A 24,048-nucleotide genomic window follows, 5' to 3' on the forward strand; every position below is an offset into this window, starting at 1 on the left:
CTAAAAAATAAAGAACTGGGACGACTAAAAACACATAGAAAAAAACGAGCCGGGCGTGGTGGCGCGTGCCTGTCCTCCCAGCTACTCAGGGAGGCCCAGGGGGGAGGCTCGCTCGGTGGAGGTCAGGAGGTCGAGGCCAGCCTGAGCAAGAGCGAGACCCCGTTTCCACTGAAAAAAAAACCCACAAAGAAATAAGCTTGAAAAGTAAAAATATAGAGAAAAAAAAAAAATGAGCCGGGCGCGGTGGCCCACGCCTGTCATCCCAGCTACTCGGGACGGAGGCCCAGGAGGGAGGCTCGCTCAAGGTCAAGGAATTCGAGGCCGGCCTGAGCAAGAGCGAGACCCCGTCTCTACTAAAAAAATAAAGAAAAGAGCTGGGACGACTAAAAATATATAGAAAAAAAAAACGAGCCGGGCGTGGAGGCGCACGCCTGTCGTCCCAGCTACTCGGGAGGGAGGCCGAGGCGGGAGGCTCGCCTGAGCCTCGGAACCGGAGGCCGCTGTGAGGAAACACCCCGGGGGGGACGACAGAGGGCCCGTGAGCGACCCCGTCTCGAACAGCAGGAGCCAAAGGGAGGCAGGGAGGCCGGCTCCGTGGAGAGAGAGAGAGAAGCAGCCGGAGGCCACGGAGTGAACACGGGGGGGACACACACACACACACGCGTGTGCCCCGCCACCACGCCAGTCCCGTGTCCCCCGAACACGAGTGACCCGCGGCCCGGCAGACAGACAGACGGACACACCGCCTGGGCCTCCCACGGAGGGACGGGATGGTCCCCACCCTGACGGCCTCCCAAGTGTCGAGGCCGGCCCCCGGGGTGGGGGGTTGTGGAGGCCGGCCCCCCGGGGGCTCGTCTTCCTGCCGACGCGCCGGAATGAAGAGGCGGATTTGCGGAAAACTGCAAAACACGCGTGGCATTGGGGGGGGGGGCTGGGGCGGCGCGGAGGCCGGGCGGGGAGGCCGGGCGCGGAGGCTCAGAAGAGCAGCGCCCCCATGCTGCCGACCTCGCTCTGCTCCTTGACGAAGATCTCGAAGTACTGGTAGATGATGGTGACGGCCAGCAGGATGCCCGTGCCCGAGCCGATGGCGCCCAGGAAGTCGGCCAGCACCGACAGCGCCCCGATGCACAGCCCGCCGAAGGCCGCCGCCGTGGGGATGTACCTGCGGGGGGACACGCACGGCCGTCAGCCTCCCGCCTCGGCCTCCCTTTTCCCGACGGGCGCGCGGCACCGCGCCCGGCTCAGTTTTTTTTTTTCTATGTGTTTTCTGTCGTCCAGCTCATCTACTTCTTATTTATTATTATTTTTTTCTTAGTGGAGACGAGGGATCACTCTGGCTCAGGCTGGTTTTGAACTTCCTGGCCTCGACTCAGCCTCCCGCCTCGGCCTCCCTCCCCAGAGTAGCTGGGACGACAGGCGCGCGCCACTGCGCCCGGATCGTTCTTTTTTCTATATGTTTTTTTCTGTCCAGCTCATCTACTTCTTATTATTTTTTTTAGTAGAGACGGGGGCTTGCTCTGGCTCAGGCTGGTTTTGAACTTCCTGGCCTCGACTCAGCCTCCCGCCTCGGCCTCCCTCCCAAGAGTAGCTGGGACGGCATGCACCACCACGCCCGGCTCATTTTTTTTCCTAAATATTTTTAGTCGTCCAGCTCATTTCTTTCTATTTGTTTTCAGTAGAGACGGGGTCTCGCTCTTGCTCAGGCTGGCCTCCAACTCCTGACCTCGACTCATCCTCCCACTTCAGCCTCCCTCTCCCAAGTAGCTGGGATGACAGGTGTGCGCCACCCACCACCACCAGCTCAGTTTTTTTTTTTTCCTATATATTTTTAGTCGTCCAGCTCATTTCTTTCTTATTTTTTTTTTTTTTAGTAGAGACGGGGTCTCGCTCTTGCTCAGGCTGGCCTCCACCTCCTGGCCTCGACTCATCCTCCCTCCCGAGTAGCTGGGACGACAGGCATGCGCCACCACGCCCGGCTCGATTTTTCTATATATTTTTAGTTGTCCAGCTAATTTCTATTTTTTTTTTAGTAGAGACGGGGTCTCGCTCTTGCTCAGGCTGGCCTCCAACTCCTGACCTCAAGCGATCCTCCTGCCTCGGCCTCCAAGAATGCTACTACCATGACAGGTTGGCTAACTTTTCATATATATTTTTAGTTATCCAGCTCATTTCTTTCTACTTTTTTTTTTAGTAGAGACGGGGTCTCGCTCTTGCTCAGGCTGGCCTCCAACTCCTGACCTCGAGCGATCCTCCCGCCTCGGCCTCCAAGAATGCTACCATGATAGGCTGGCTAACTTTTCATATATATTTTTACTTGTCCAGCTAATTTCTTTCTTATTTTTTTTTAGTCTCACTCTTGCTCAGGCTGGCCTCCAACTCCTGACCTCGACTCATCCTCCCTCCTCGGCCTCCCTCCCGAGTAGCTGGGACTCCAGTCTCGCCCCACCACGCCCGGCTCATTTTTTTTTTTTTTTTCTATATAGTTTTAGTCGTCCAGCTCGTTTCTTTCTTATTTTTCTTAGTAGAGACAAGACCCTCGCTCTTGCTCAGGCCGGCCTCCGGCTCCTGGCCTCCATCGGGCGATCCTCCCTCCTGGGCCTCCCAGAGTGCCGGGATGACCGGCGTGAGCCCCCGCGCCCGGCCGGCACGGACTTCTCTGTGTCTGGTGTCCGGAGCTCAGCGAGTTCACACAAACATCCACCCGGGGCCGACACTCACCGGTTGAGCTCGTGGACCATGGACGTCTCCCGGTGGCCCCGCATGACCATCTGCTGCTCCTTCAGCTGCTTGGCCACCTGCGGGCGGGGAGGCGGGGACGGCGCTCGAGTCAGAGCCCGAGGCCGGCACGTCCCGAGGGGCTGAGAACGCGCCTCGGTTTCCCCTTCCCGCGCTAGCGGCCGCGTTGTTTACGGACCTTTCCTGTTTTTATTTCTCGGAGACGAGAGCCTGGCTCCGTCGCCCGGGCTGGAGCGAGCGCCGGGGCCTCGGCCTCGCTCACGGCAGCCTCCGGCTTTGAGGCCCGAGCGAGCCTCCTGCCTCGGCCTCCCTCCCTCCCGAGTAGCCGGGACGACAGGCGTGCGCCACCACGCCCGGCTCGTTTTTTTTTTTTTTATATATATTTACAGCTCATTTCTTTGTATTATTTTAGTAGCGACGGGGACTCGCTCTTGCTCAGGCTGGCCTCAGACTCCCGACCTCAATCGATCCTCCTGCCTCGGCCTCCCTCCTGAGTAGCTGGGGCTACAGGCATGCGCCACCACGCCCGGCTCATTTTCTTTTCCCTATATTTTTTTAGTTGTCCAGCTCATTTCTATTTTTTTTAGTAGACACGGGGTCTCGCTCTTGCTCAGGCTGGCCTCCAACTCCTGACCTCGAATGATCCTCCCGCCTCGGCCTCCCCAGTCTCTGGGACGACAGGCACGCGCCACCACGCCCGGCTAATTTTTTTGTCTATATATATTTTTAGTTGTCCAGCTAATTTCTTTCTATTTTTACTAGAGACGGGGTCTCACTCTTGCTCCGGCTGGCCTCCAACTCCCGACCTCCAGTGATCCTCCATCCTCAGCCTCCCACAGTGCTGGGACGACAGGCGTGAGCCTCCGCGCCCGGCCTAGAAATCCTAAAAACCGCCCCAAGGAAGCCACGGACACGTTCTAATTGCCCAGTTTGGCCTCAGATGTCGCACAAATTTGTCGCTGGCCTCTGTCTCTCAGCGCTTAACCCCCTGCACTGGGATGTCCCGTGTGACTGGACACAGTCAGCAAAAATTATAGAGATTAAAATTCCTCTTCAGGCTGGGCGCGGAGGCTCACGCCTTGTCATCTCAGCACTCTGGGAGGCCGAGGCGGGAGGCTCGCTGGAGGTCAGGAGTTGGAGGCCAGCCTGAGCAAGAGCGAGACCCCGTCTCTACTAAAAATAAAAAAAAAAAATGAGCCGGACAACTAAAAATATATATAACAAAAACGAGCCGGGCGTGGAGGCGCATGCCTGTAGTCCCGGCTACTCGGGAGGGAGGCCGAGGCGGGAGGATCGCTAGAGGCCAGGAGTTGGAGGCTGCTGTGAGCGAGGCTGACGCCATGGCACTCACTCTAGCCTGGGCGACAGAGCGAGACCTCTCTCTCAAAAAAAAAAACAAAACAAAAAAAAAACAACTCTTCGAATGCATTGATAATTTGAAATATATAAAAAAAAATCAAAATGAATAAATTTGTAGGAAAAGAAACTCCAGTTTTTAAAAAAATTCTTCTGCCGCAGCTTTGTAAAAATCTGGGCGTCTAAAAAAATTAAACCCTGAGTAGAATAATGGAATCGAGAAAAACGCAAGCGAGAAAAATCAGGGGCGCTTAAAAAATTTAAATCCCGAGGAGAAAAATGGAATCAAGAAAAAAAGCAAGCGAGAAAAATCTGGTGCGTTTAAAAAATTTTAAATCCTGAGCAGAAAAATGGAATCGAGAAAAATGCAAGCGAGAAAAAATCCCAAGTCGAAAAATGGAATCAATAAAAAAGCAAGCGTAAAAAATCTGGGGCATTTAAAAAAATTAAATCCCGAGCAGAATAATGGAATCGAGAAAAAAAGCGAGAAAAATCTGGGGCGCTTAAAAAAATTAAATCCCGAGTAGAAAAATGGAATAAAAAAAAAAATAAAACAAAATAAAAAATAAATGGAATAGAGAAAAAAGCAAGCGAGAAAAATCTTGGGCACTTAAAAAAAAATTATATTCTGGGTAGAATAATGGAATCGAGAAAAAAAAGCAAGCGAGAAAAATCTGATGCGTTTAAAAAAGATTAAATCCCGAGCAGAATAACGGAACCGAAAAAAAAAAATAATAACAAAAAATAAGAACGGAATCGAGAAAAAAAAGCAAGCGACAAAAATCGGGGGTGCCTAAAACAATTAAATCTAAAAAAATTTAGATCCCGAGTAGAAAAACGGAATCAACCGACAAAAAAAAAAAAAATGAAAAAACAAAATAAAAAATAAAAATGGAATCGAGAAAAAAAAAACACCACGTGACAAAAATCTGGGGCGTCTAAAAAAAAAAAAATTAAATCCCGGGTAGAAAAAAACAGAATCGAGAAAAAAACGGGAGCGATCGTTTAGGGCTAAAACTCCCTGGGCCGCCCCGTGACCCGCACAACCCCCTTTTTCTCCCTGGGGGGATACCGAGTCTCCCGGACAACCAGACTATGGGGGTTCCCTATTTATTATTTCCTCTTCCCTCAAGAAGACACCCCAAGCAAGGGCTCATTTTTGGGGGGCGACCCATCATTTTTTCTTTTCTTTTTTTTTTTTTAAGCGCTGGGCGACCGTCTGCGTGGACCGAGACAAGCAGGATGACGTCTACTTCTGGAACCTCCTTCCTCGCTCTGGCTCTCGGGCCTCTGTTTCCCCTTTGGAACCTTCTAGAACCGGCCCCTCCCAGTCGTCGTGGAGACCCAGACGCTGTCATGACAACTGGGGAATGGACGGGAAGGGGCCGCCCGGCGTCTTGTCCCGCCCAGGACGACCTCGCTGCACCTGCACCGCGGGGCTTTGATGCTGCGTAACCATGGCGACCGTTGCTAAGGACCGCAGGGCTCTCATGCTGCATAACCACAGCAGCCGTTGCTAAGGACCGCGGGGCTCTGATGCTGCGTAACCATGGCAGCCGTTGCTAAGGACCAAGGGGCTTTGATGCTGCGTAACCACGGCGGCCGTTGCTAAGGACCGCGGGGCTCTGATGCTGCGTAACCATGGCGACTGTTGCTAAGGACCGCGGGGCTCTGATGCTGCGTAACCACGGCGGCCGTTGCTAGGGACCGCGGGGCTTTGATGCTGCGTAACCATGCCGACAGTTGCTAAGGACCCTGGGGCTTTGATGCTGCGTAACCACGGCGGCCGTTGCTAAGGACCCTGGGGCTTCGACGCTGCGTAACCATGGCGGCCGTTGCTAAGGACCGCGGGGCTCTGATGCTGCGTAACCATGGTGACCATTGCTAAGGACCCTGGGGCTTCGACCTGCGTAACCATGGCGACCGTTGCTAAGGACCGGTTGCCAAGGTGGGGTAGGGCTTTGACGGAGCCAATGTGCAAACCGCTCAGATGATGTCGCTAAAGGGCTCGTTTTTTTCGGGGGAAAAAAACACAGAGACGCGGAGGGGAGCCTCTACCCCGGCCTCCGGGAAGGCAGGGGGGAGCCTCTACCCCGGCCTCCGGGAAGGTGGGGGGGGAGCCTCTACCCCGGCCTCTGGGAAGGCGGGTGGCCTCTACCCTGGCCTCTGGGAAGGCAGGTGGCCTCTACCCCGGCCTCTGGGAAGGCGGGTGGCCTCTACCCTGGCCTCTGGGAAGGCGGGTGGCCTCTACCCCGGCCTCCGGGAAGGCAGGTGGCCTCTACCCCGGCCTCTGGGAAGGCGGGTGGCCTCTACCCCGGCCTCCGGGAAGGCAGGTGGCCTCTACCCGGGCCTCCGGGAAGGCTGGGGGGAGCCTCTACCCCGGCCTCCGGGAAGGCGGGGGGCCTCTACTCACGTCCTTGGCGGAGGAGCCCGAGACCTCGATCCAGGTCTTGGAGAAGAACGCGCAGGAGCCCAGCATGAACACGATGTAGACCACGGCGTGCACGGGGTCCTCCAGCACCGACCCGAACGACTCCGGAGGGGACAGGTAGTAGCAGAGGCCGCCCACCGGGTAGGCGCGGGCCGGGCCCCCCGAGGACGTGTCCTGGGACGGGCGGAAAACACACACGTGGAGGCCCGGCCTCCGCGCCCCCCTCAGACTGGACGAGGGAATCCGATTTTTGCCTCTGAGCGTCCACACCGCGGTCTTGTTTTTTTTTTTTTTTTTTTTTTTTTTGAGGCAGAGTCTCGCTCTGTCGCCCGGGCTGGAGCGAGTGCAGAGGCGTCGGCCTCGATTACGGCAGCCTCCGACTCCTGGGCTCGAGCGAGCCTCCTGCCTCGGCCTCCCTCCCGAGGAGCTGGGACGACAGGCATGCGCCACCACGCCCGGCTCAGCTTTTATATTTTTAGTTGTTTGGCTAATTTTCTATTTTTAGTAGAGACGGGGGTCTCGCTCTTGCCCAGGCTGGCCTCCAACTCCTGACCTCGAGCGATCCTCCTTCCTCGGCCTCCCACCCGAGTAGCTGAGACTATACGCATGCGCCACCACAATGCCCGGCTAATATTTTTCTTTATATATTTCTAGTCGCCCCGCTCATTTCTTTCTATTTATAGTAGAGACCGGGTCTCGCTCTTGCTCAGGCTGGCCTCCACCTCCTGGCCTCACGCGCGATCCTCCCACGCCCGGCTAACTTTTTCTATATATATTTTTTAGTTGTCCAATGAAACTACTTTCTTTCTGTTTCTTAGTAGAGACGGGGTGGTCTCACTCTTGCTCGGGCCGGCCTCTACCTCCTGACCTCGCACGCAATCCTCCCACCTCGGCCTCCCATAGTGCTGGGACGACAGGCGTGAGCCACCACGCCCGGCTATTTTTTTTTTTTCCAACATATTTTTAGTTTTAGGTCAATTTCTTTCTATTTTTAGTAGAGACGGGGTCTCGCTCTTGCTCAGGCCGGCCTCCAACTCCTGACCTCGAGCGATCCTCCTTCCTCAGCCTCCCTCCCGAGTAGCTGAGACTACAGGCATGCGCCACCACGCCCGGCTAATATTTTTCTCTCTATATTCCTAGTCGCCCAGCTCATTTCTTTCTATTTATAGTAGAGACCGGGTCTCGCTCTTGCTCAGGCCGGCCTCCACCTCCTCACCTCAAATGATCCTCCCGCCTCGGCCTCCCAAGTCGCTGGGACTACAGGCGTTCGCCACCACGCCCGGCTAACTTTTTCTATGTATATTTTTTAGTTGTCCAATGAAACTACTTTCTTTCTGTTTCTTAGTAGAGACGGGGTGGTCTCGCTCTTGCTCGGGCTGGCCTCTACCTCCCGACCTCGCACGCAATCCTCCCACCTCGGCCTCCCATAGTGCTGGGACGACAGGCGTGAGCCACCACGCCCGGCTATTTTTTTTTTTTTTCCAACATATTTTTAGTTTTAGGTCAATTTCTTTCTATTTTTAGTAGAGACGGGGTCTCGCTCTTGCTCAGGCCGGCCTCCAACTCCTGACCTCGAGCGATCCTCCTTCCTCAGCCTCCCTCCCGAGTAGCTGAGACTATACGCATGCGCCACCACAATGCCCGGCTAATATTTTTCTTTATATATTTCTAGTCGCCCCGCTCATTTCTTTCTATTTATAGTAGAGACCGGGTCTCACTCTTGCTCAGGCCGGCCTCCACCTCCTCACCTCAAACGATCCTCCCGCCTCGGCCTCCCAAGTCGCTGGGACTCCCACCGTGCGCCACCACGCCCGGCTAATTTTTTCTATGTATATTTTTTAGTTGTCCAATGAAAGTAATTTCTTTCTGTTTCTTAGTAGAGACGGGGTGGTCTCGCTCTTGCTCGGGCCGGCCTCTACCTCCCGACCTCTAGCGCGATCCTCCCGCCTCGGCCTCCCATAGTGCTGGGACGACAGGCGTGAGCCACCACGCCCGGCTATTTTTTTTTTTTCCAACATATTTTTAGTTTTAGGTCAATTTCTTTCTATTTTTAGTAGAGACGGGGGTCTCCCTCTTGCTCGGGCCGGCCTCTACCTCCCGACCTCGCGCGCGATCCTCCCGCCTCGGCCTCCAGTGTGACTCAGTCGTCCCCCCGTGCACTCACCGACCAGGTGCCCAGCAAGCTGACGAGCAGGTTCCCGCTGAAGCGGGCGGACAGCATCTGGGAGATGACGTAGAGGTTGGAGACCAGGGCCGACTGCAGGATGATGGGGATGTTCGAGGTGTAGAAGAGCTTGATGGGGTACGTGTTGTACTGGCCCCGGTAGCGCGCGGACTTGATGGGCAGGTCCACGCGGAAGCCCTGGAGGGGTGGGGGCGGGGGCGGGACAGAGCAGGCCCCCCCAAGTCACTGGAGGCTGGGACCGGAGGCCCGGCCTCCACAGCGGCGGCCGCCAGCCTCCAAACTACTCCTTTCTCCTGTTTTTCGTCGAAATCTTCCGCTTTTCTTTTATTATTTTTTTTCTTCTCTCTCTCTTTTTTTTTTTTTTGAGACAGAGTCTCACTCTGTCGCCCAGGCTAGAGTGAGTGCCGTGGCGTCAGCCTCGCTCACAGCAGCCTCAAACTCCCGGGCTCGAGCGATCCTCCTGCCTCAGCCTCCTCCCGAGTAGCTGGGACTACAGGCACGCGCCTCCACGCCCGGCTGATTTTTTTTTTTTTTTTTTGTATATATATTTTTAGTTGGCCAATTAATTTCTTTCTATTTTTGGTAGAGACGGGGCCTCGCTCTTGCTCAGGCTGGTTTCGAACTCCTGACCTCGAGCGATCCTCCCGCCTCGGCCTCCCAGAGTGCTGGGATGACAGGCGTGAGCCTCCGCACCCGGCCTCTTTTCTCTTTTTTTAAAAACAAAATATTTTTTTCTTCTCTCTCTCTCCTTTTCTATTTTTTTTTTTTTTTTTGGATCAGATTATAAAGATGCGAGGTCTCGGCTTCTCTGTCGAGAATATCTATCAATTGAGATCCTATCAGCGTCGACGCCGTCTCTATCGGTACCTTTCCATAGAGCCTTCCCTCCCGAAATCCCTGGGGAGCAGAAAGGGTTTCTCTTACGATATTTCCCTTTTTTTTTTTTTTTTAATTTAAATTTTTTCTTTTTTTCCCCCCTCTTTTACCTACATGAATCTTTTATGATATTTCATTTTAATTATCAATCTCTCAATTAATTTAATCAATCAATTATTAATCTTAAAATTAATCTTTTAATATTATGATATTAATCTTTTATAATTTTTTTTTTTTTTGAGACAGAGTCTCACTCTGTCGCCCGGGGTTAGAGTGAGCACCGTGGCGTCAGCCTCGCTCACAGCAGCCTCCGACTCCTGGCCTCAAGCGATCCTCCTGCCTCAGCCTCCTCCCTTCTGAGTAGCTGGGACGACAGGCATGCGCCTCCACGCCCGGCTAACTTTTTCTACATGTTTTTAATTGTCCAATTAAATTAATTTGATTCTATTTTTAGTAGAGACGGTGGTCTGGCTCTTTCTCAGGCTGGTTTCGAGCTCCTGACCTCGAGTGAGCCTCCCTCCTCGGCCTCCCAGAGTGCTTCGATTATAGGCGTGAGCCTCCGCGCCCGGCCTTTTCTTTTTTCTTTGACCAGATTATAAAGATGCAAAGTCTCGACTTTTCTATCAATACCTGTTCTATCGATATCGACACTATTTCTATCGATACCCTTGTACAGTCTTTTCTCCTGAAATCTCCAGGGAGCGAAAAGGGTTTCTTTTATGATATTTCCTTTTTTAATTTAAATTTTTTATTTCTTTTTCTTTTTTTTTTTTTTTCCTCTTTTACCTACATGAATCTTTCATGATATTTTAGAATACGGAGGACTTATCAATTACTTGGTAACATCCCATGAAAGAAACAAAGATTTTCTGCTATTAATTTATAATCATAGATGGAAAAAAAAAAGCAAAATAAAAAAATAAAGAAAATAGTATTAAAAAAACCCAAAGAAATAAAGAAAAAAATAATAAGTTAAATATTATGTTATTTAAAAAAAAAAAAACAGATGAATTAAAATAAATTCTTATTTTTTATTGGAGACAGAGTCTCGCTCTGTCGCCCTGGCTAGAGCGCCGCGGCGTCAGCCTTGCTCACAGCAGCCTCCGATTCCTGGCCTCAAGCCATCCTCCTGCCCTGGCCTCCCTCCCGAGTAGCTGGGACTACAGGCATGCGCCACCACGCCCGGCTCGTTTTTTCTATATATTTTCAGTTGTTCAGTTAATTTCTTTCTATTTTGGGTAGAGACGGGGTCTCGCTGTTGCTCAGGCTGCTTTTGAACTTCTGACCTCACATAATCCTCCTGCCTCGGCCTCCCTCCCGAGTAGCTGGGACTACAGGCATGCGCCACCACGTCCGGCTCGTTTTTTCTGTATATTTTTAGCTGTCCTGCTCATTTCTTTCTATTTTATTTTTAGTAGAGACGGGGTCTCGCTCTTGCTCAGGCTGGCCTCGACCTCCCGACCTCGAACCAGCGATCCTCCCGCCCCGGCCTCCCTCCCAGAATGCTAGGGCTACAGGCATGCGCCACCATACCTGGCTAATTTTTTCTATTTTTAGTTTTTTTTCCTGCTAATTTCTTCGTATTTTTAGTAGACACCAAGTCTCGCTCTTGCTCGGGCTGGCCTCGACCTCCCGACCTCCAACGAGCGATCCTCCCGCCCCGGCCTCCCTCCCGAGCAGCTGGGACGACAGGCAACGTGTCGCCAACCTGGTGAGATGACCACGGCGCCCCCCGAGCCGGAAACCCCGGACGCCGCCAGGGCACCCAGGTGGCCGGGCGGGGCCGGGGCAGGGAGGGGACGCACCTGGAAGTAGATGACCACGGCGAACACGAAGATGGTGGCGATGAGGTTCATGAGGTTGGGCAGGTTCTGGCGGTAGAAGGCCTCGCGGAGGGCGCGCACCTTGTCCGTGCGGGTGGCCAGGAGGTGGAAGAGCGCGATGATGGCGCCTTCGAACTCCATCCCTGCGGGCAGAGCGCCGGGCAAAGGGGTGAGGCCGGGAGCAAAGGGGTGAGGCCGGGCAAAGGGGTGAGGCCGGGAGCAAAGAGGTGAGGCCGGGAGCAAAGAGGTGAGGCCGGGAGCAGAGGGGTGAGGCCGGGAGCAGAGGGGTGAGGCCGCGAGCAAGCCTCTCGGATTTGCCTCCCAGCAAGCTAATCAGAGCGGACAAAACGCAAGGCGGGGGGAATCCAACCGGCTGGGAGAGTCACGGGGCTCAGCCTCCGACTCCCGGCCTCCGGCGAGCCTCCCGTCTCGGCCTCCCTCCCGAGGAGCTGGGACGACAGGCGTGAGCCACCACGCCCGGCTCGTTTTTTCTGTATATTTTTAGTTGTCCAGCTCATTTCTTTCCTTTTTTTTTTTTTTTTTTAGTAGAGACGGGGTCTCGCTCTTGCTCAGGCTGGCCTCCAACTCCTGGCCTCGATCAAGCGATCCTCCTGTCTCGGCCTCCCTATCGAGTAGCTGGGACGACAGGCATGCGCCACCACGCCCGGCTCATTTTTCCCACATATATTTTTAGTTGGCCAATTAATTTATTTTTTTAGTAAAGATGGGATCTAGCTCTGGCTCAGAGGCCGGCCTCGAACTCTTGACTTCGAGCGATCCTCCCATCTCGGCCTCCCTTCCCGAGTAGCTGGGACTACAGGCATGCGCCACCACGCCCGGCTCCTTTTTTCTATATATTTTTGCTTGTCCAGCTCATTTCTTTCTGTTTTCTTTTTTTTGAGACAGAGTCTCGCTCTGTCGCCCGGGCTGGAGTGAGCGCCGGGGCGTCAGCTTCGCTCACAGCAGCCTCCGACTCCTGGCCTCAATCAAGCGAGCCTCCTGCCTCGGCCTCCCTCCCGAGTAGCTGGGACTACAGGCATGCGCCACCACGCCCGGCTCGTTTTCTCTATATATATTTTTAGTTGACCAATTTCTTTCTATTTTCAGTAGAGACGGGGTCTCGCTCTTGCTCAGGCTGGCCTCCACCTCCTGACCTCGAGCGATCCTCCCTCCTCGGCCTCCCAGAGAGCTGGGACGACGGGCGTGAGCCTCCGCCGAGCCCGGCCTGCCCACCCCATTCGGGCACCGCTGTCTGCCCGAGTCCTGTCGCCGTCAACGGGGGTGGCCGGGGGGCCCCCCACCTCGGCCGGTGTTGACGGTGGTGGGGCTGAAGGCCTTCCACACGATGGTCTCGCAGATGTTGGTGGCGATGAAGAGGGAGATGCCCGAGCCGAGGCCGTAGCCCTTCTGCAGGAGTTCGTCCAGAAGGAGCACGATCAGGCCCGCGACGAAAAGCTGCACGAGAATTTTAAAAATAAAAACATGTCTTCCAAAAACTGGGCTAATTTGAAAAGAAAAAAAAATTTAACAGAATAAAATTTAAAATGTAAATTAATTTTATAAGTAAACAAATAAAAAAAAAAAAAGGAACCAAAATAGACGATTGTGTGACTGGCCCCCACGGGCGTGGGTCTGTCCTGCTTCAGGGACTGGGGGTTTTTTTTTTTGAGACAGAGTCTGGCTCTGTCGCCCGGGCTGGAGTGAGTGCCGTGGCGTCAGCCTCGCTCACAGCAGCCTCCGATTCCTGGCCTCCAACGAGCCTCCTGCCTCGGCCTCCCTCCCGAGTAGCTGGGACGACAGGCATGCACCTCCACGCCCAATTAATATTTCTTTCTATGTATTTTTATTTGGCCAATTAATTTCTATTTTTTTTTTTTAGTAGAGACGGGGTCTCGCTCTTGCTCGGGCTGGCCTCCAACTCCTGATTTCCAGCGATCCTCCCGCCTCGGCCTCCCTCCCGAGTAGCTGGGACTACAGGCGTGCGCCACCACGCCCGGCTCGTTTTTTCTATATATGTTAGTTGGCCAATTAATTTCCTTCCGTTTATAGTAGAGACGGGGTCTCGCTCTTGCTCAGGCTGGATTCGACCTCCTGACCTCGAGCAAGCGATCCTCCTGCCTCGGCCTCTCTCCCGAGTAGCTGGGACTCCGGGCATGCGCCTCCACGCCCGGCTCGTTTTGTTCCTATATATTTTCAGTTGTCCAATTAATCTCTTGCTGTTTTTTTTTTTCAGTAGAGACGGGGTCTCGCTCTTGCTCAGAGGCCGGCCTCCAACTCCCGACCTCGAGCGATCCTCCCACCTCGGCCTCCCGAGTAGCTGGGACTGTATAATTTTTCCGTGTATTTTCAACTGGCCGATTAATTCCTTTCTATTTTTAGTAGAGACGGGGGGGTCTCGCTCTTGCTCGGGCCAGCCTCCACCTCCTGGCCTCCAACGAGCGAGCCTCCCGCCTCGGCCTCCCCCCAGAGCGAGTCCCCGAGCTGCGACCGGCGCCCGGGGGTGGGGGGGACGGGACGGTCCCGGCTTGGGGGACGAACCTGGATTGTGATCAGCAGGCAGATGCCGGCGCCCATCTCCGAGGGGTCCCCGTACATGCCCGTCATGACGTACACGATCGACTGCCCGATGGTGATGATCATGCCGAACACTGCGGCCAAGCAGAGGACAGACGGACGGACGAGTCCGCGACCCGGGGCGCCACCCCGGGGGGGGCACCCCGACAGCCGCGCGAGGCCGGGGAAAAAAACGAGGCCGGGCGGAGGCCCCAACACACACAACGCTCACTTTGGGGCTTGATAAAGGGAGCCCTTCTCTCCTTTTAATTTTTTTTTAGGGACGAGAGTCTCTCGCTCTGTCGCCCCCCCCCCCCCGGGCCGGAGCGAGCGCCGGGGCGTCGGCCTCCGGCTCCTGGCCTCTAGCGAGCCTCCCGCCTCGGCCTCCCTCCCGAGTAGTAGCTGGGACGACAGGTGTGCGCCACCACGCCCGGCTCTTTTTTTTTGCTATGTATTTTTATTTGCTCGATTAATTTCTATTTTTTTTTTTTTTTTTTTTTAGTAAGAGACGGGGTCTCGCTCTTGCTCAGGCTGGCCTCGAATTCCTGACCTCAATAGTGATCCTCCCGCCTCGGCCTCCCTCCCGAGTAGCTGGGACTACAGGCATCTGGCTAATTTTTTCTATATATTTTTAGTTGGCCGATTAATTTTTTATTTTTATTTTTTTTAGTAGAGACGGGGTCTCGCTCTTGCTCAGGCTGGCCTCTACCTCCTGACCTCGAGTGATCCTCCCGCCTCGGCCTCCCTCCCGAGTAGCTGGGACTACAGGCATCTGGCTAACTTTTTCTATATATTTTTAGTTGGCCAATTAATTTCCTTCTATTTTTTTTTTTTTTACTAGAGACGGGGTCTCGCTCTCGCTCAGGCTAGCCTCGAAGTCCTGACCTCGATAGCAATCCTCCCGCCTCAGCCTCCCTCCCGAGTAGCTGGGACGACAGGCACGTGGTTAATTTTTTCTATATATTTTTAGTTGGCCAATTAATTTCTATTTTTTTTTTTTTTTTACTAGAGACGGGGTCTCGCTCAGGCTAGCCTCGAAGTCCTGACCTCCAGCGATCCTCCCGCCTCAGCCTCCCAAATAGCTAGGACGACAAGCATATGGCTAATGTTTTCTATATTTTTTTTTAGTTGTTCATTTAGTTTGGTTATTCATTTTAATTATTCATTTCTTTCTATTTTTCTTTTTTTTTTTTTTTTACTAGAGACAGGGTCTCGCTCTTGCTCAGGCTGGCCTCGACCTCCCGACCTCCAGCGATCCTCCCGCCTCGGCCTCCCTCCCGAGTAGCTGGGACTACCGGCATGTGGCTAATTTTTTGTGTACATTTTTAGCTGGCCGATTAATTTCTTTCTATATTTTTTTTTTCTTTTTTTAGTAGAGACGGGGTCTCGCTCTTGCTCAGGCTGGCCTCCAAGTCCTGACCTCGATTGAGCCATCCTCCCTCCTCCGCCTCCCAGAGCGAGGCACCGCGCCCGGCCACGAAACCTGCCTCGGTGCCCCAAAGCCTACAGTCGAGTTCTCAGCCACGGACACCAGGGCGCCCGTGGTGCGAGATCTTCCTTACGCTTCTGGGCCCCGTTGAAGAGCGCGCGGTCCTTGGGCGTGTCGCCGACTTCGATGATCTTGGCTCCGGCCAAGAGCTGCATGATGAGGCCGGACGTGACGATGGGAGAAATTCCCAGCTCCATGAGCGTCCCTGGAGAGAGAAAAAACGGGGAGGCCAAACACAGCAGTTATTAGCTTGGGGGGGAAAAAAAAAAAAAAAGAACATTCTAGAAAAAAAAAACAAAAACGAATGAGCGCATTTTGACTGGGTGCGGCCCCTTCTACAAAGCCAACGGGGTTGGCCGGGGGGCGGAGGCTCACGCCTGTCATCCCGGCACTCCGGGAGGCCGAGGAGGGAGGCTCGCTCGAGGTCAGGAGTTCCGGAGGCCGGCCTGAGCAAGAGCGAGACCCCGTCTCTACTATAAATGGAAAGAAATGAGCTGGACGACTAAAAATATATAGAAAAAAAAAAAAAATGAGCCGGGCGTGGTGGCGCGTGCCTGTGGTCCCGGCACTCTGGGAGGCCGAGGCGGGAGGATCGCTAGAGGCCAGGAGTTCGAGGCCAGCCTGAGCAAGAGCGAGACCCTGTCTCCACTAAAAATAGAAAGAAATTAATTGGTCAATTAAAGATATATAGAAAAAACGAGCCGGGCGTGGTGGCGCATGCCTGTAGCCCCAGCTACCCAGGAGGGAGGCTGAGGCGGGAGGATCGCTTGAGGTCAGGAATTGGAGGCCAGCCTGAGCAAGAGTGAGACCTCGGCTCTAATAAAAAAAAAAACAGAAAGAAATGGGCCAGACAACTGAAAATATATGTAGGAAAATGAGCCAGGCGTGGAGGCGCACGCCTGTCGTCCCAGCTACTCGGGAGGGAGGCCGAGGAGGGAGGATCGCTGGAGGCCAGGAGTCGGAGGCTGCTGTGAGTGAGGCTGACGCCACGGCACTCACTCCAGCCCGGGCGACAGAAGGAAGACTGTGTCTCAAAAATAATAACAGTAATAATAATGAAATAAAAATGATAAAAAAATAAAAAATAAATAAAAAAAATAAATTAAAAAAATTAAGGATAAGAATAAAAAAACAAAATAAAAAATAATGATAATAAAATAAAAATAAATAATAATAAAATAAAAATAAAATAATTAAGAAATAATAAAATAAAGAATAAATAAAAAACAATAAAATAAAAAATAAATAAAACAAAGTAAAAAAATAATAAAGAATAAAAAACCCAATAAAATAAAAAGCAATAAAAAATAAGAAATAAATGAAGAAATAATAAAATAAAAAATAAATTTAAAAGAATAAAAAACAATAAAATAAATGATAATAAAATAAAAAATAAATTGAAAAATAATAAAATAAAAAATAAATCAAAATAATAAAACAAAATAAAAAATAAAATAACGAACAAATAAAAAATAAAATAAAAAATAAAAGAATAAAACAAAAAATAATAAAAAGACGAATAAATAAACAATAAAATAAAAAATAATAATGGTAATAAAATAAAAAATAAAAAACAATAAAATAAAAATAAACAAAACAAATAATAAAGAATAAATAAAAAAACAATAAAATAAAAAAATAATAATGACAACAAAATAGAGAACACGCGGAGCTCGTCCGAGCCCGCGGGCTGCAGGGTGGAGGCAGGGAGGCCGGGAGCCGTACCTCTGTTAGAGGCCAGAATGACCCGCATCCAGTAGAAAGGGTCGGCGGAGTCTGAAGACATGATCCCGAACAGAGGAATCTGGAAGGCAGCGGAGGGGGAGGGGTTGAGCGTTCTGCTCCGGCCCTCTGTCCCCCCCCCAGACCCCAGGTCCCCCCCAGACCCCAGGACAATCGGGCCCCGAGGTCACCTGGCAGCAGACTAAGAAGATGAAGAGGGTGATGGCGGTCCACAGCACTTTCTCCTTGAACTGGATCTGGAAGATTCCAGAAGGAACGAGAAAGAGTCATTTTTTTTTTTTTTTTATGCCTGAGAGCACGGCTGCCTGCCATTTCAACGGGGGGAAACTGAGTCTCTCGGAAGGGCGAACTAAGGTCGTCCCAGATCCCACGGGGTAGAGCGAGTCTGAGTCCGTTAAAACCATTCGCGTGGACCGTGTGGCTCACGCCTGTCATCCCGGCACTCTGGGGAGGCTGGGGCGGGAGGCTCGCTCGTTCGGGGTCGGGAGTTGGAGGCCAGCCTGAGCAAGAGCGAGACCCCGTCTCTACTAAAAAAAAATAGAACGGAGTTAATTGGCCAACTAAAAATATATAGAAAAACTGTAATCTTTCAGTCTTTCAGTACTCGGGAGGCCGGGGCGGGAGGCTCGCTCGTTCGAGGTCGGGAGTTGGAGGCCAGCCTGAGCAAGAGCGAGACCCTGTCTCTACTATAAATAGAAAGAAATGAGCTGGACAACTAGAAATACATAGAGGCCAGGCGTGGTGGCTCACGCCAGTAATCCTGGTAGTCTGGGAGGCCGAGGCGGGAGGATGGCTCAAGGTCAGGAGTTGGAGGCCAGCCTGAGCAAGAGCGAGACCCCGTCTTTACTAAAAAAAAAAAAAAGAAACAAATGAATTGGCCAACTAAAAATATATGTATTGAAAAAGTGAGCCGGGCGTGGTGGCTCACGCCTGTCATCCCGGCACTCTGGGAGGCCGAGGCAGGAGGATCGCTCGAGGTCAGGAGTTCGAAACCAGCCTGAGTAAGAGCGAGACCCCGTCTCTACTAAAAAAATACAGAAAGAAATTAGCTGGACAACTAAAAATACATACAGAAAAAAATGAGCCAGGCGTGGTGGTTCACGCCTGTCATCCCAGCACTCTGGGAGGAGGCCGGCGAGGGAGGCTCGCTCGAGGTCAGGAGTTGGAGGCCAGCCTGAGCAAGAGAGAGACCCCGTCTCTACTAAAAAAAAAAGAAAGAAACGAGCTCGACGAGTAAAAATATATATTCAAAAAAAAAAAAATGAGCCGGGCGTGGAGGCGCATGCCTGTAGTCCCAGCCACTCGGGAGGGAGGCTGAGGCTGGAGGCTCACTTGAGCCTCGAAGTCGGAGGCTGCCGTGAGCGAGGCTGACGCCACGGCACTCACTCTAGCCCGGGCGACAAAAGCGAGATTCTGTCTCCAAAAAAAAAAAAAGAGACTCAACACAGTTATTTTATTTTTTTTCTTCAATTTCACCTTTTCTCGTTTAATCTTTTTCTCAATTTAATCTTTTCGAAAAAATCAGGCGACTCCAAAAAAAAAAAAAAAAACGAAAAAACGCCTCGATTCTCGGTCCCCCCCTTACCCCGACGGGCTGCGTCAAAGTGACAAACGGTGACACAGACTAAATAAAGCGACTGCTCTTGCTTCTTGAGCTGGTGGCCACAAAAAGGCATCGCCCAGGACTAAAAAAAAAAACAAAACATAAACGAAAACAACACAGACAAAAAAAAAAACGCAACCCAGGAAGAGGCTCCAGGTAGAGGCCAGGAAGAAGGGGAGGACGACTAAAAAAAAAAAATAAATAAACGAAAACAACACAGACAAAAAAAAAAACGCAACCCAGGAAGAGGCTCCAGGTAGAGGCCAGGAAGAAAGAGAGGACGACTAAAAAAAAAAAAAAACCACAAACGAAAACAACACAGACAAAAAAAAAAAACGCAACCCAGGAAGAGGCTCCCAGTAGAGGCCAGGAAGAAGGGGAGGACGACTAAAAAAAAAAAAAAAAAAACATAAACGAAAACAACACAGACAAAAAAAACGCAACCCAGGAAGAGGCTCCAGGTAGAGGCCAGGAAGAAGGGGAGGACGACTAAAAAAAAAACTGGGTTTCTAACTGATGAGGCCTCACTCATTTGCCCCCCAGGTGCATTTCTGGGGGGACAAGGGAACCCCGACGCTCAGTTCGGGGAGCAAACGTCACCAAGGACGCCCCGAAGCGAAGAGCGCGACGGCGTTAGCGGCAAACGCGGTCCCGAGAGGGAGGCCGAGAGCGGAGTCTCCATTTGGGGAGTCGAGGCTACCGTCGGAGAATCGCAAAGTCCCAACGCCCCCCGTCCGCGGTTTCGGGGACCCCGTCGGGCGGCGACGCCCGCGACACCGACCTTGCGCTCGGGCTTCTGGATCTCGGGCAGGATCACGCAGAAGGGCTTGATGACCTCCAGGAACTTGACTGGCGCGGGGAAAAGGGGGGACACCGGGGTCAGGACAAGGGTTGGGGGTGCGGGGAGCGCGGGATCGGGGTTCAGGGGGTCTGAGGAGCGCGGGATTGGGGTTCCGGGTGGGATCAGGGTTCGGGGAGCAGAGGATTGGGGTCCGGGGGGGTCCGGGGAGTGTGGAATCGGGGGTGTAGGGAGCGCAAGATTGGGGTTCGGGGGTCCAGGGAGCGCAGGATCGGGGTCCAGGGAGCAGAGGATCGGGGTTCGGGGGTCTAGGGAGCGCAGAATTAGGGTTCGTGGGTCCGGGGAGCAGAGGATGGGGGTTCGGGGGTCCAGGGAGCGCAGAATCGGGGTTCAGAGAGCAGAGGATGGGGGTTCGGGGGTCTAGGGAGCGCAGAATAGGGGGTGCAGTGAGCACAAGATTGGGGTTCGGGGGTCCAGGGAGCGCAGGATCGGGGTTCAGGGAGCAGAGGATCGGGGTTCGGGGGTCTGGGGAGCGCAGAATCAGGGTTCGTGGGTCCGGGGAGCAGAGGATGGGGGTTCGGGAGTCTAGGGAGCGCAGAATCGGGGGTGCAGTGAGCGCAAGATTGGGGTTCGGGGGTCCAGGGAGCGCAGAATCGGGGTTCAGAGAGCAGAGGATCGGGGTTCGGGGGTCTGGGGAGCAGAGGATGGGGGTTCGGGGGTCCAGGGAGAGCGGAATCGGGGGTGCAGGGAGCGCAGGATCAGGGTTAGGGGGTCTAGGGAGCTGGGATCGGGGAGCCTAGGATTGGGGTTCAGGGCTACGGGGCACGCAGGATCGGGGCTCAGGAGTCTGGGGAGCCTAAGATCGAGGTTCAGGGAGACTAGGACCAGGGTTCGGGGGTCTGGTGATGGGCAGGATCGGGGTTCAGGGGTCGGGGAGCACACAGTCGGGGTGCAGGGAGCGCAGGACCGGGGTTCGGGGGTCTGGGGAGCAGAGGATGGGGGTTCAGGGGGTCTGGGGAGTGTGGAATCGGGGGTGCAGGGAGCGCAGGATCGAGGTTCGGGGAGCAGAGGATTGGGGTTCGGGGGGTCTGGGGAGTGTGGAATCGGGGGTGCAGGGAGCACAAGATTGGGGTTCGGGGGTGCAGGGAGTGCAGGATCGGGGTTCAGGGTGCAGAGGATCGGGGTTCGGGGGTCTGGGGAGCGCGGAATCGGGGGTGGAGGGAGCGCAGGATCGGGGTTAGGGTGTCTAGGGAGCCTAGGATTGGGGTTCAGGGCTACGGGGCGTGCAGGATCGGGGCTCAGGAGTCTGGGGAGCCTAAGATCGAGGTTCAGGGAGACTAGGACCAGGGTTCGGGGGTCTGGTGACGGCAGGATCGGGGTTCAGGGGTCGGGGAGCACAGAGTCGGGGTGCAGGGAGCGCAGGACCGGGGTCCGGGGAGCGCAGGACCGGGGTTCGGGGGTGTGGAGAGCGCAGGACCCGGGTGCAGTGAGCGCAGGATCGGGATTTGGGGTTCGAGGGGGCGCGGGATCGGGGTTCCGGGGTCCGGGGAATGCGGGACCGGGGTTCAGGGGTCCGGGGAGCGAGGACCCGGGTTCAGGGGTGTGGGCCGCATCTAGGACGTGGGGGATCGGGGTGCAGGACGCGCAGAATCGGGGTTCATGGGTCCGGGGAGCGCGGGATCGGGGCCATGGGGGAGGCGGCCCGGCCGGGGGCGCGGGGACCCCCGTGGACAGGACAGGGGGGCGCGTTCTCGGGGTTCAGGGGATCGGCCCCCCATAGGGAGGATGGGCTGTGCTCTCAGGGTTCAAGGGGGGCAGGGGACCCCCGTGGACAGGACAGGGGGGCGCAGGCCGCGTTCTCGGGGTTCACGGGGTGGGGCACCCCATAGGGAGGACGGGGGGGGGGCGCGGGGAGCCCCGTGGGGAGGACAGGGGAGCACAGGACAGGTTCTCGGGGTTCAGAGGGTCAGGGAACCCCCATAAGGAGGATGGAGGAGCACCGGATGCGATCTCGGGGTTCAGGGGGGCACGAGGACCCCCATGAGGAGGACAGGGGGGCGCGGGCCGCGTTCCCGGGGTTCAGTGGGCGCGGGGACCCCCCCATAGGGAAGACGAGGGAGCACGGGCCGGGTTCCTGGGGTTCAGGGGGCGCGCGGACCCCCGTGGGGAGGACGGGGGAGCGCGGGCCGCGATCTCGGGGTTCAGGGGGCGCGGGGAGCCCCGTGGGGACAACAGGGGGCGCGGGGACCCCTGTAGACACGACAAGGGGGCGCAGGCCGCGTTCTTGGGGTTCAGGGGCGCGGGGACCCCGTGGGGAGGACGGGGGAGCACGGGATGCGATCTCGGGGTTCAGGGGGCGCGGGGACCCCCATAGGGAGGACGAGGGAGCGCGGGCCGCGTTCCCGGGGTTCAGGGGCGCGGGGACCCCGTGGGGACGACTGGGGGGTTCAGGGGGCGCGGGGACCCCGCGGGGACGACAGGGGGGTTCAGGGGTCGCGGGGACCCCGCGGGGACGACAGGGGGTTCAGGGGCGCGGCCGCGCTCCGGGGCGCGGGCACTCACTCGCCATGGCGGCGGCGGCTGCGGCCGGGGCGGCTCCCGCGGCTCCGCTCGGCGACGGCGACGCTGCCCGCCCGGCTGCTGCTGCTGCTGCTGCGGCGCCGCCGCGAGGGACACGTCAGAGCTCGGCCCGCGGCTGGGCGCGCGGCGGGGGCGGGCCCGGAAGTGCGGCGGCGCACGCGGCGCCGCTTCCGCTTCCGCTTCCGGCCACGCTCGCCGCGCGGCTTCCGCCCGCGGCCACAACTCCCGGCAGGCAGCGGGGCGCGCGCGCGGCAAGATGGCGGCGGCTGGCGCGCGGGGCCTGCCGGGAAGAGGGTGCTGCGCGCGCAGCAAGATGGCGGCGGCTGGCGCGCGGGGCCTGCCGGGAAGAGGGTGCTGAGCGCGCAGCAAGATGGCGGCGGCTGGCGCGCGGGGCCTGCCGGGAAGAGGGTGCTGAGCGCGCAGCAACGTAGCGGCGGCTAGTACGCGGGGCCTGCCGGGAAGAGGGTGCTGAGCGCGCAGCAACATAGCGGCGGCTAGTGCGCGGGGCCTGCCGGGAAGAGGGTGCTGAGCGCGCAGCAACATAGCGGCGGCTAGTGCGCGGGGCCTGCCGGGAAGAGGGTGCGCGTGCAGCAATGTAGCGTCATCTGTCGCGCTGCGCCTGCCGGGAAGAGGGTGCTGAGCGCGCAGCAAGATGGCGGCGGCTAGTGCGCGGGGCCTGCCGGGAAGAGGGTGCGCGCTCAGCGATATAGTAGCGGCTGGCGCGCGGGGCCTGCTGGGAAGGGGGTGCGCGCGCAGTGATGTGGCGGCGGCTGGCGCGAGGGGCCTGCCGGGAAAAGGGTGCTGCGCGCGCAGCAAATGTGGCAGAGACTGGCGCGCGGGGCCTGCCGGGAAGAGGGTGCGCGCGCAGCAATGTGACGGCGGCTGGCGCGCGGGGCCTGCCGGGAAGAAGGTGCGCGCGCAGCATGTGGCGGCGGCTGGCGCGCAGGGACCGTCGGGAAGAGGGTGCGCGCGCAGCACTGTAGCGGCGTCTGGCGCGGGGCATGCCGGGAAGAGGGTGCGCGCGCAGCAATGTGGCGACCGCTGGCGCGCGGGGCATGCCGGGAAGAGGGTGCTGCGCACGCAGCCATGTGGCGACCGCTGGCGCGCGGGGCCCGCCGGGAAGAGGGTGCTGTGCGCGCAGCCATGTGGCGACCGCTGGCGCGCGGGGCCTGACAGGAGGAGGGTTTCTCGCGCAGCAGAGTAGCGGCGGCTGGCGAGAGGGGCCTGCCGCGGCAGAGGGTGCGCGCGCAACACGGTAGCGGCGCGGGGGCCTGCCGGGAAGAGGGCGGGTGCGCGCGCAGCAACATGGCGGCGGCCGGCGCGCGGGGCCTGCCGGGAAGAGGGTGCGCGCGCAGCGACATGGCGGCGGCCGGCGCGCGGGGCATGCCGGGACTGCGCGCGTGCGCCTGCGCAGACGGGCGGAGGCGGGAGAGCGGGCTCCCTGGGGACGACGTTACGCGCGGTGGTCTGGCGCGCTGGGGCAATCCAGGAGGGCTTCCTGGGGGAGTCGGTTTTTTATTTTTATTATTATTATTATTATTTTTTCTTGGGGGGGAGGGGAACAGAGTCTCGCTCTGTAGCCCGGGAGAGAGTGTCCGGGGCGTCAGCCTCGCTCACAGCAGCCTCCAACTCCTGGCCTCCAGCGAGCCTCCCGCCTCGGCCTCCACCCCGAGTAGCTGGGACTCCACCACGCCCGGCTCATTAATTTTTCCTGTATATTTTTAGTCGTCCAGCTCATTTCTTTCTATATATATTTTTTTTTAGCAGAGACGGGGTCTCGCTCTTGCGCTCGGGCTGGCCTCCAACTCCCGGCCTCGAGCGAGCCTCCCTCCTCGGCCTCCCAGAGTGCTGGAACTAGTTCCTCAGCCCTGGGA

At 55.8% G+C, this 24,048-nt stretch overlaps 2 protein-coding genes across 2 annotated transcripts in view; one reads left to right on the top strand and one right to left on the bottom strand.

Annotated features, from left to right (window-relative positions):
• MGLL (monoglyceride lipase) overlaps positions 1-24,048 on the top strand; it is a 401,877-nt gene that overhangs the window by 251,942 nt on the left and 125,887 nt on the right. The gene's annotated exons all lie outside the window — the stretch shown is intronic.
• SEC61A1 (SEC61 translocon subunit alpha 1) lies at positions 861-22,296 on the bottom strand. Its single transcript, XM_075995936.1, has 12 exons — positions 22,157-22,296; positions 19,577-19,644; positions 17,363-17,428; positions 17,175-17,253; positions 15,523-15,654; positions 13,946-14,055; positions 12,709-12,862; positions 11,390-11,550; positions 8,688-8,885; positions 6,506-6,697; positions 2,719-2,795; positions 861-1,162 (listed from the first exon to the last, which is right to left on the bottom strand). The coding sequence occupies exons 1-12, from the start codon at positions 22,161-22,163 to the stop codon at positions 976-978; spliced, it is 1,431 nt and encodes a 476-aa protein (XP_075852051.1). The 5' UTR covers positions 22,164-22,296; the 3' UTR covers positions 861-975.

Source organism: Microcebus murinus, chromosome 20, assembly GCF_040939455.1.
Source record: "Microcebus murinus isolate Inina chromosome 20, M.murinus_Inina_mat1.0, whole genome shotgun sequence".
Classification (NCBI taxonomy): Eukaryota; Metazoa; Chordata; class Mammalia; order Primates; family Cheirogaleidae; genus Microcebus; species Microcebus murinus.

Bases quoted from the DNA above. Each gene is read 5' to 3' on its own strand.
- SEC61A1 (XM_075995936.1), bottom strand. The intron at 12,863-13,945 runs GTTCGTCCCCCA...ATTCTCGTGCAG, and splicing joins GCCTGCTGATCACAATCCAG to CTTTTCGTCGCGGGCCTGAT. The intron at 11,551-12,708 runs GTGGGGGGCCCC...CTCTGCCCGCAG, and splicing joins CACCGTCAACACCGGCCGAG to GGATGGAGTTCGAAGGCGCC.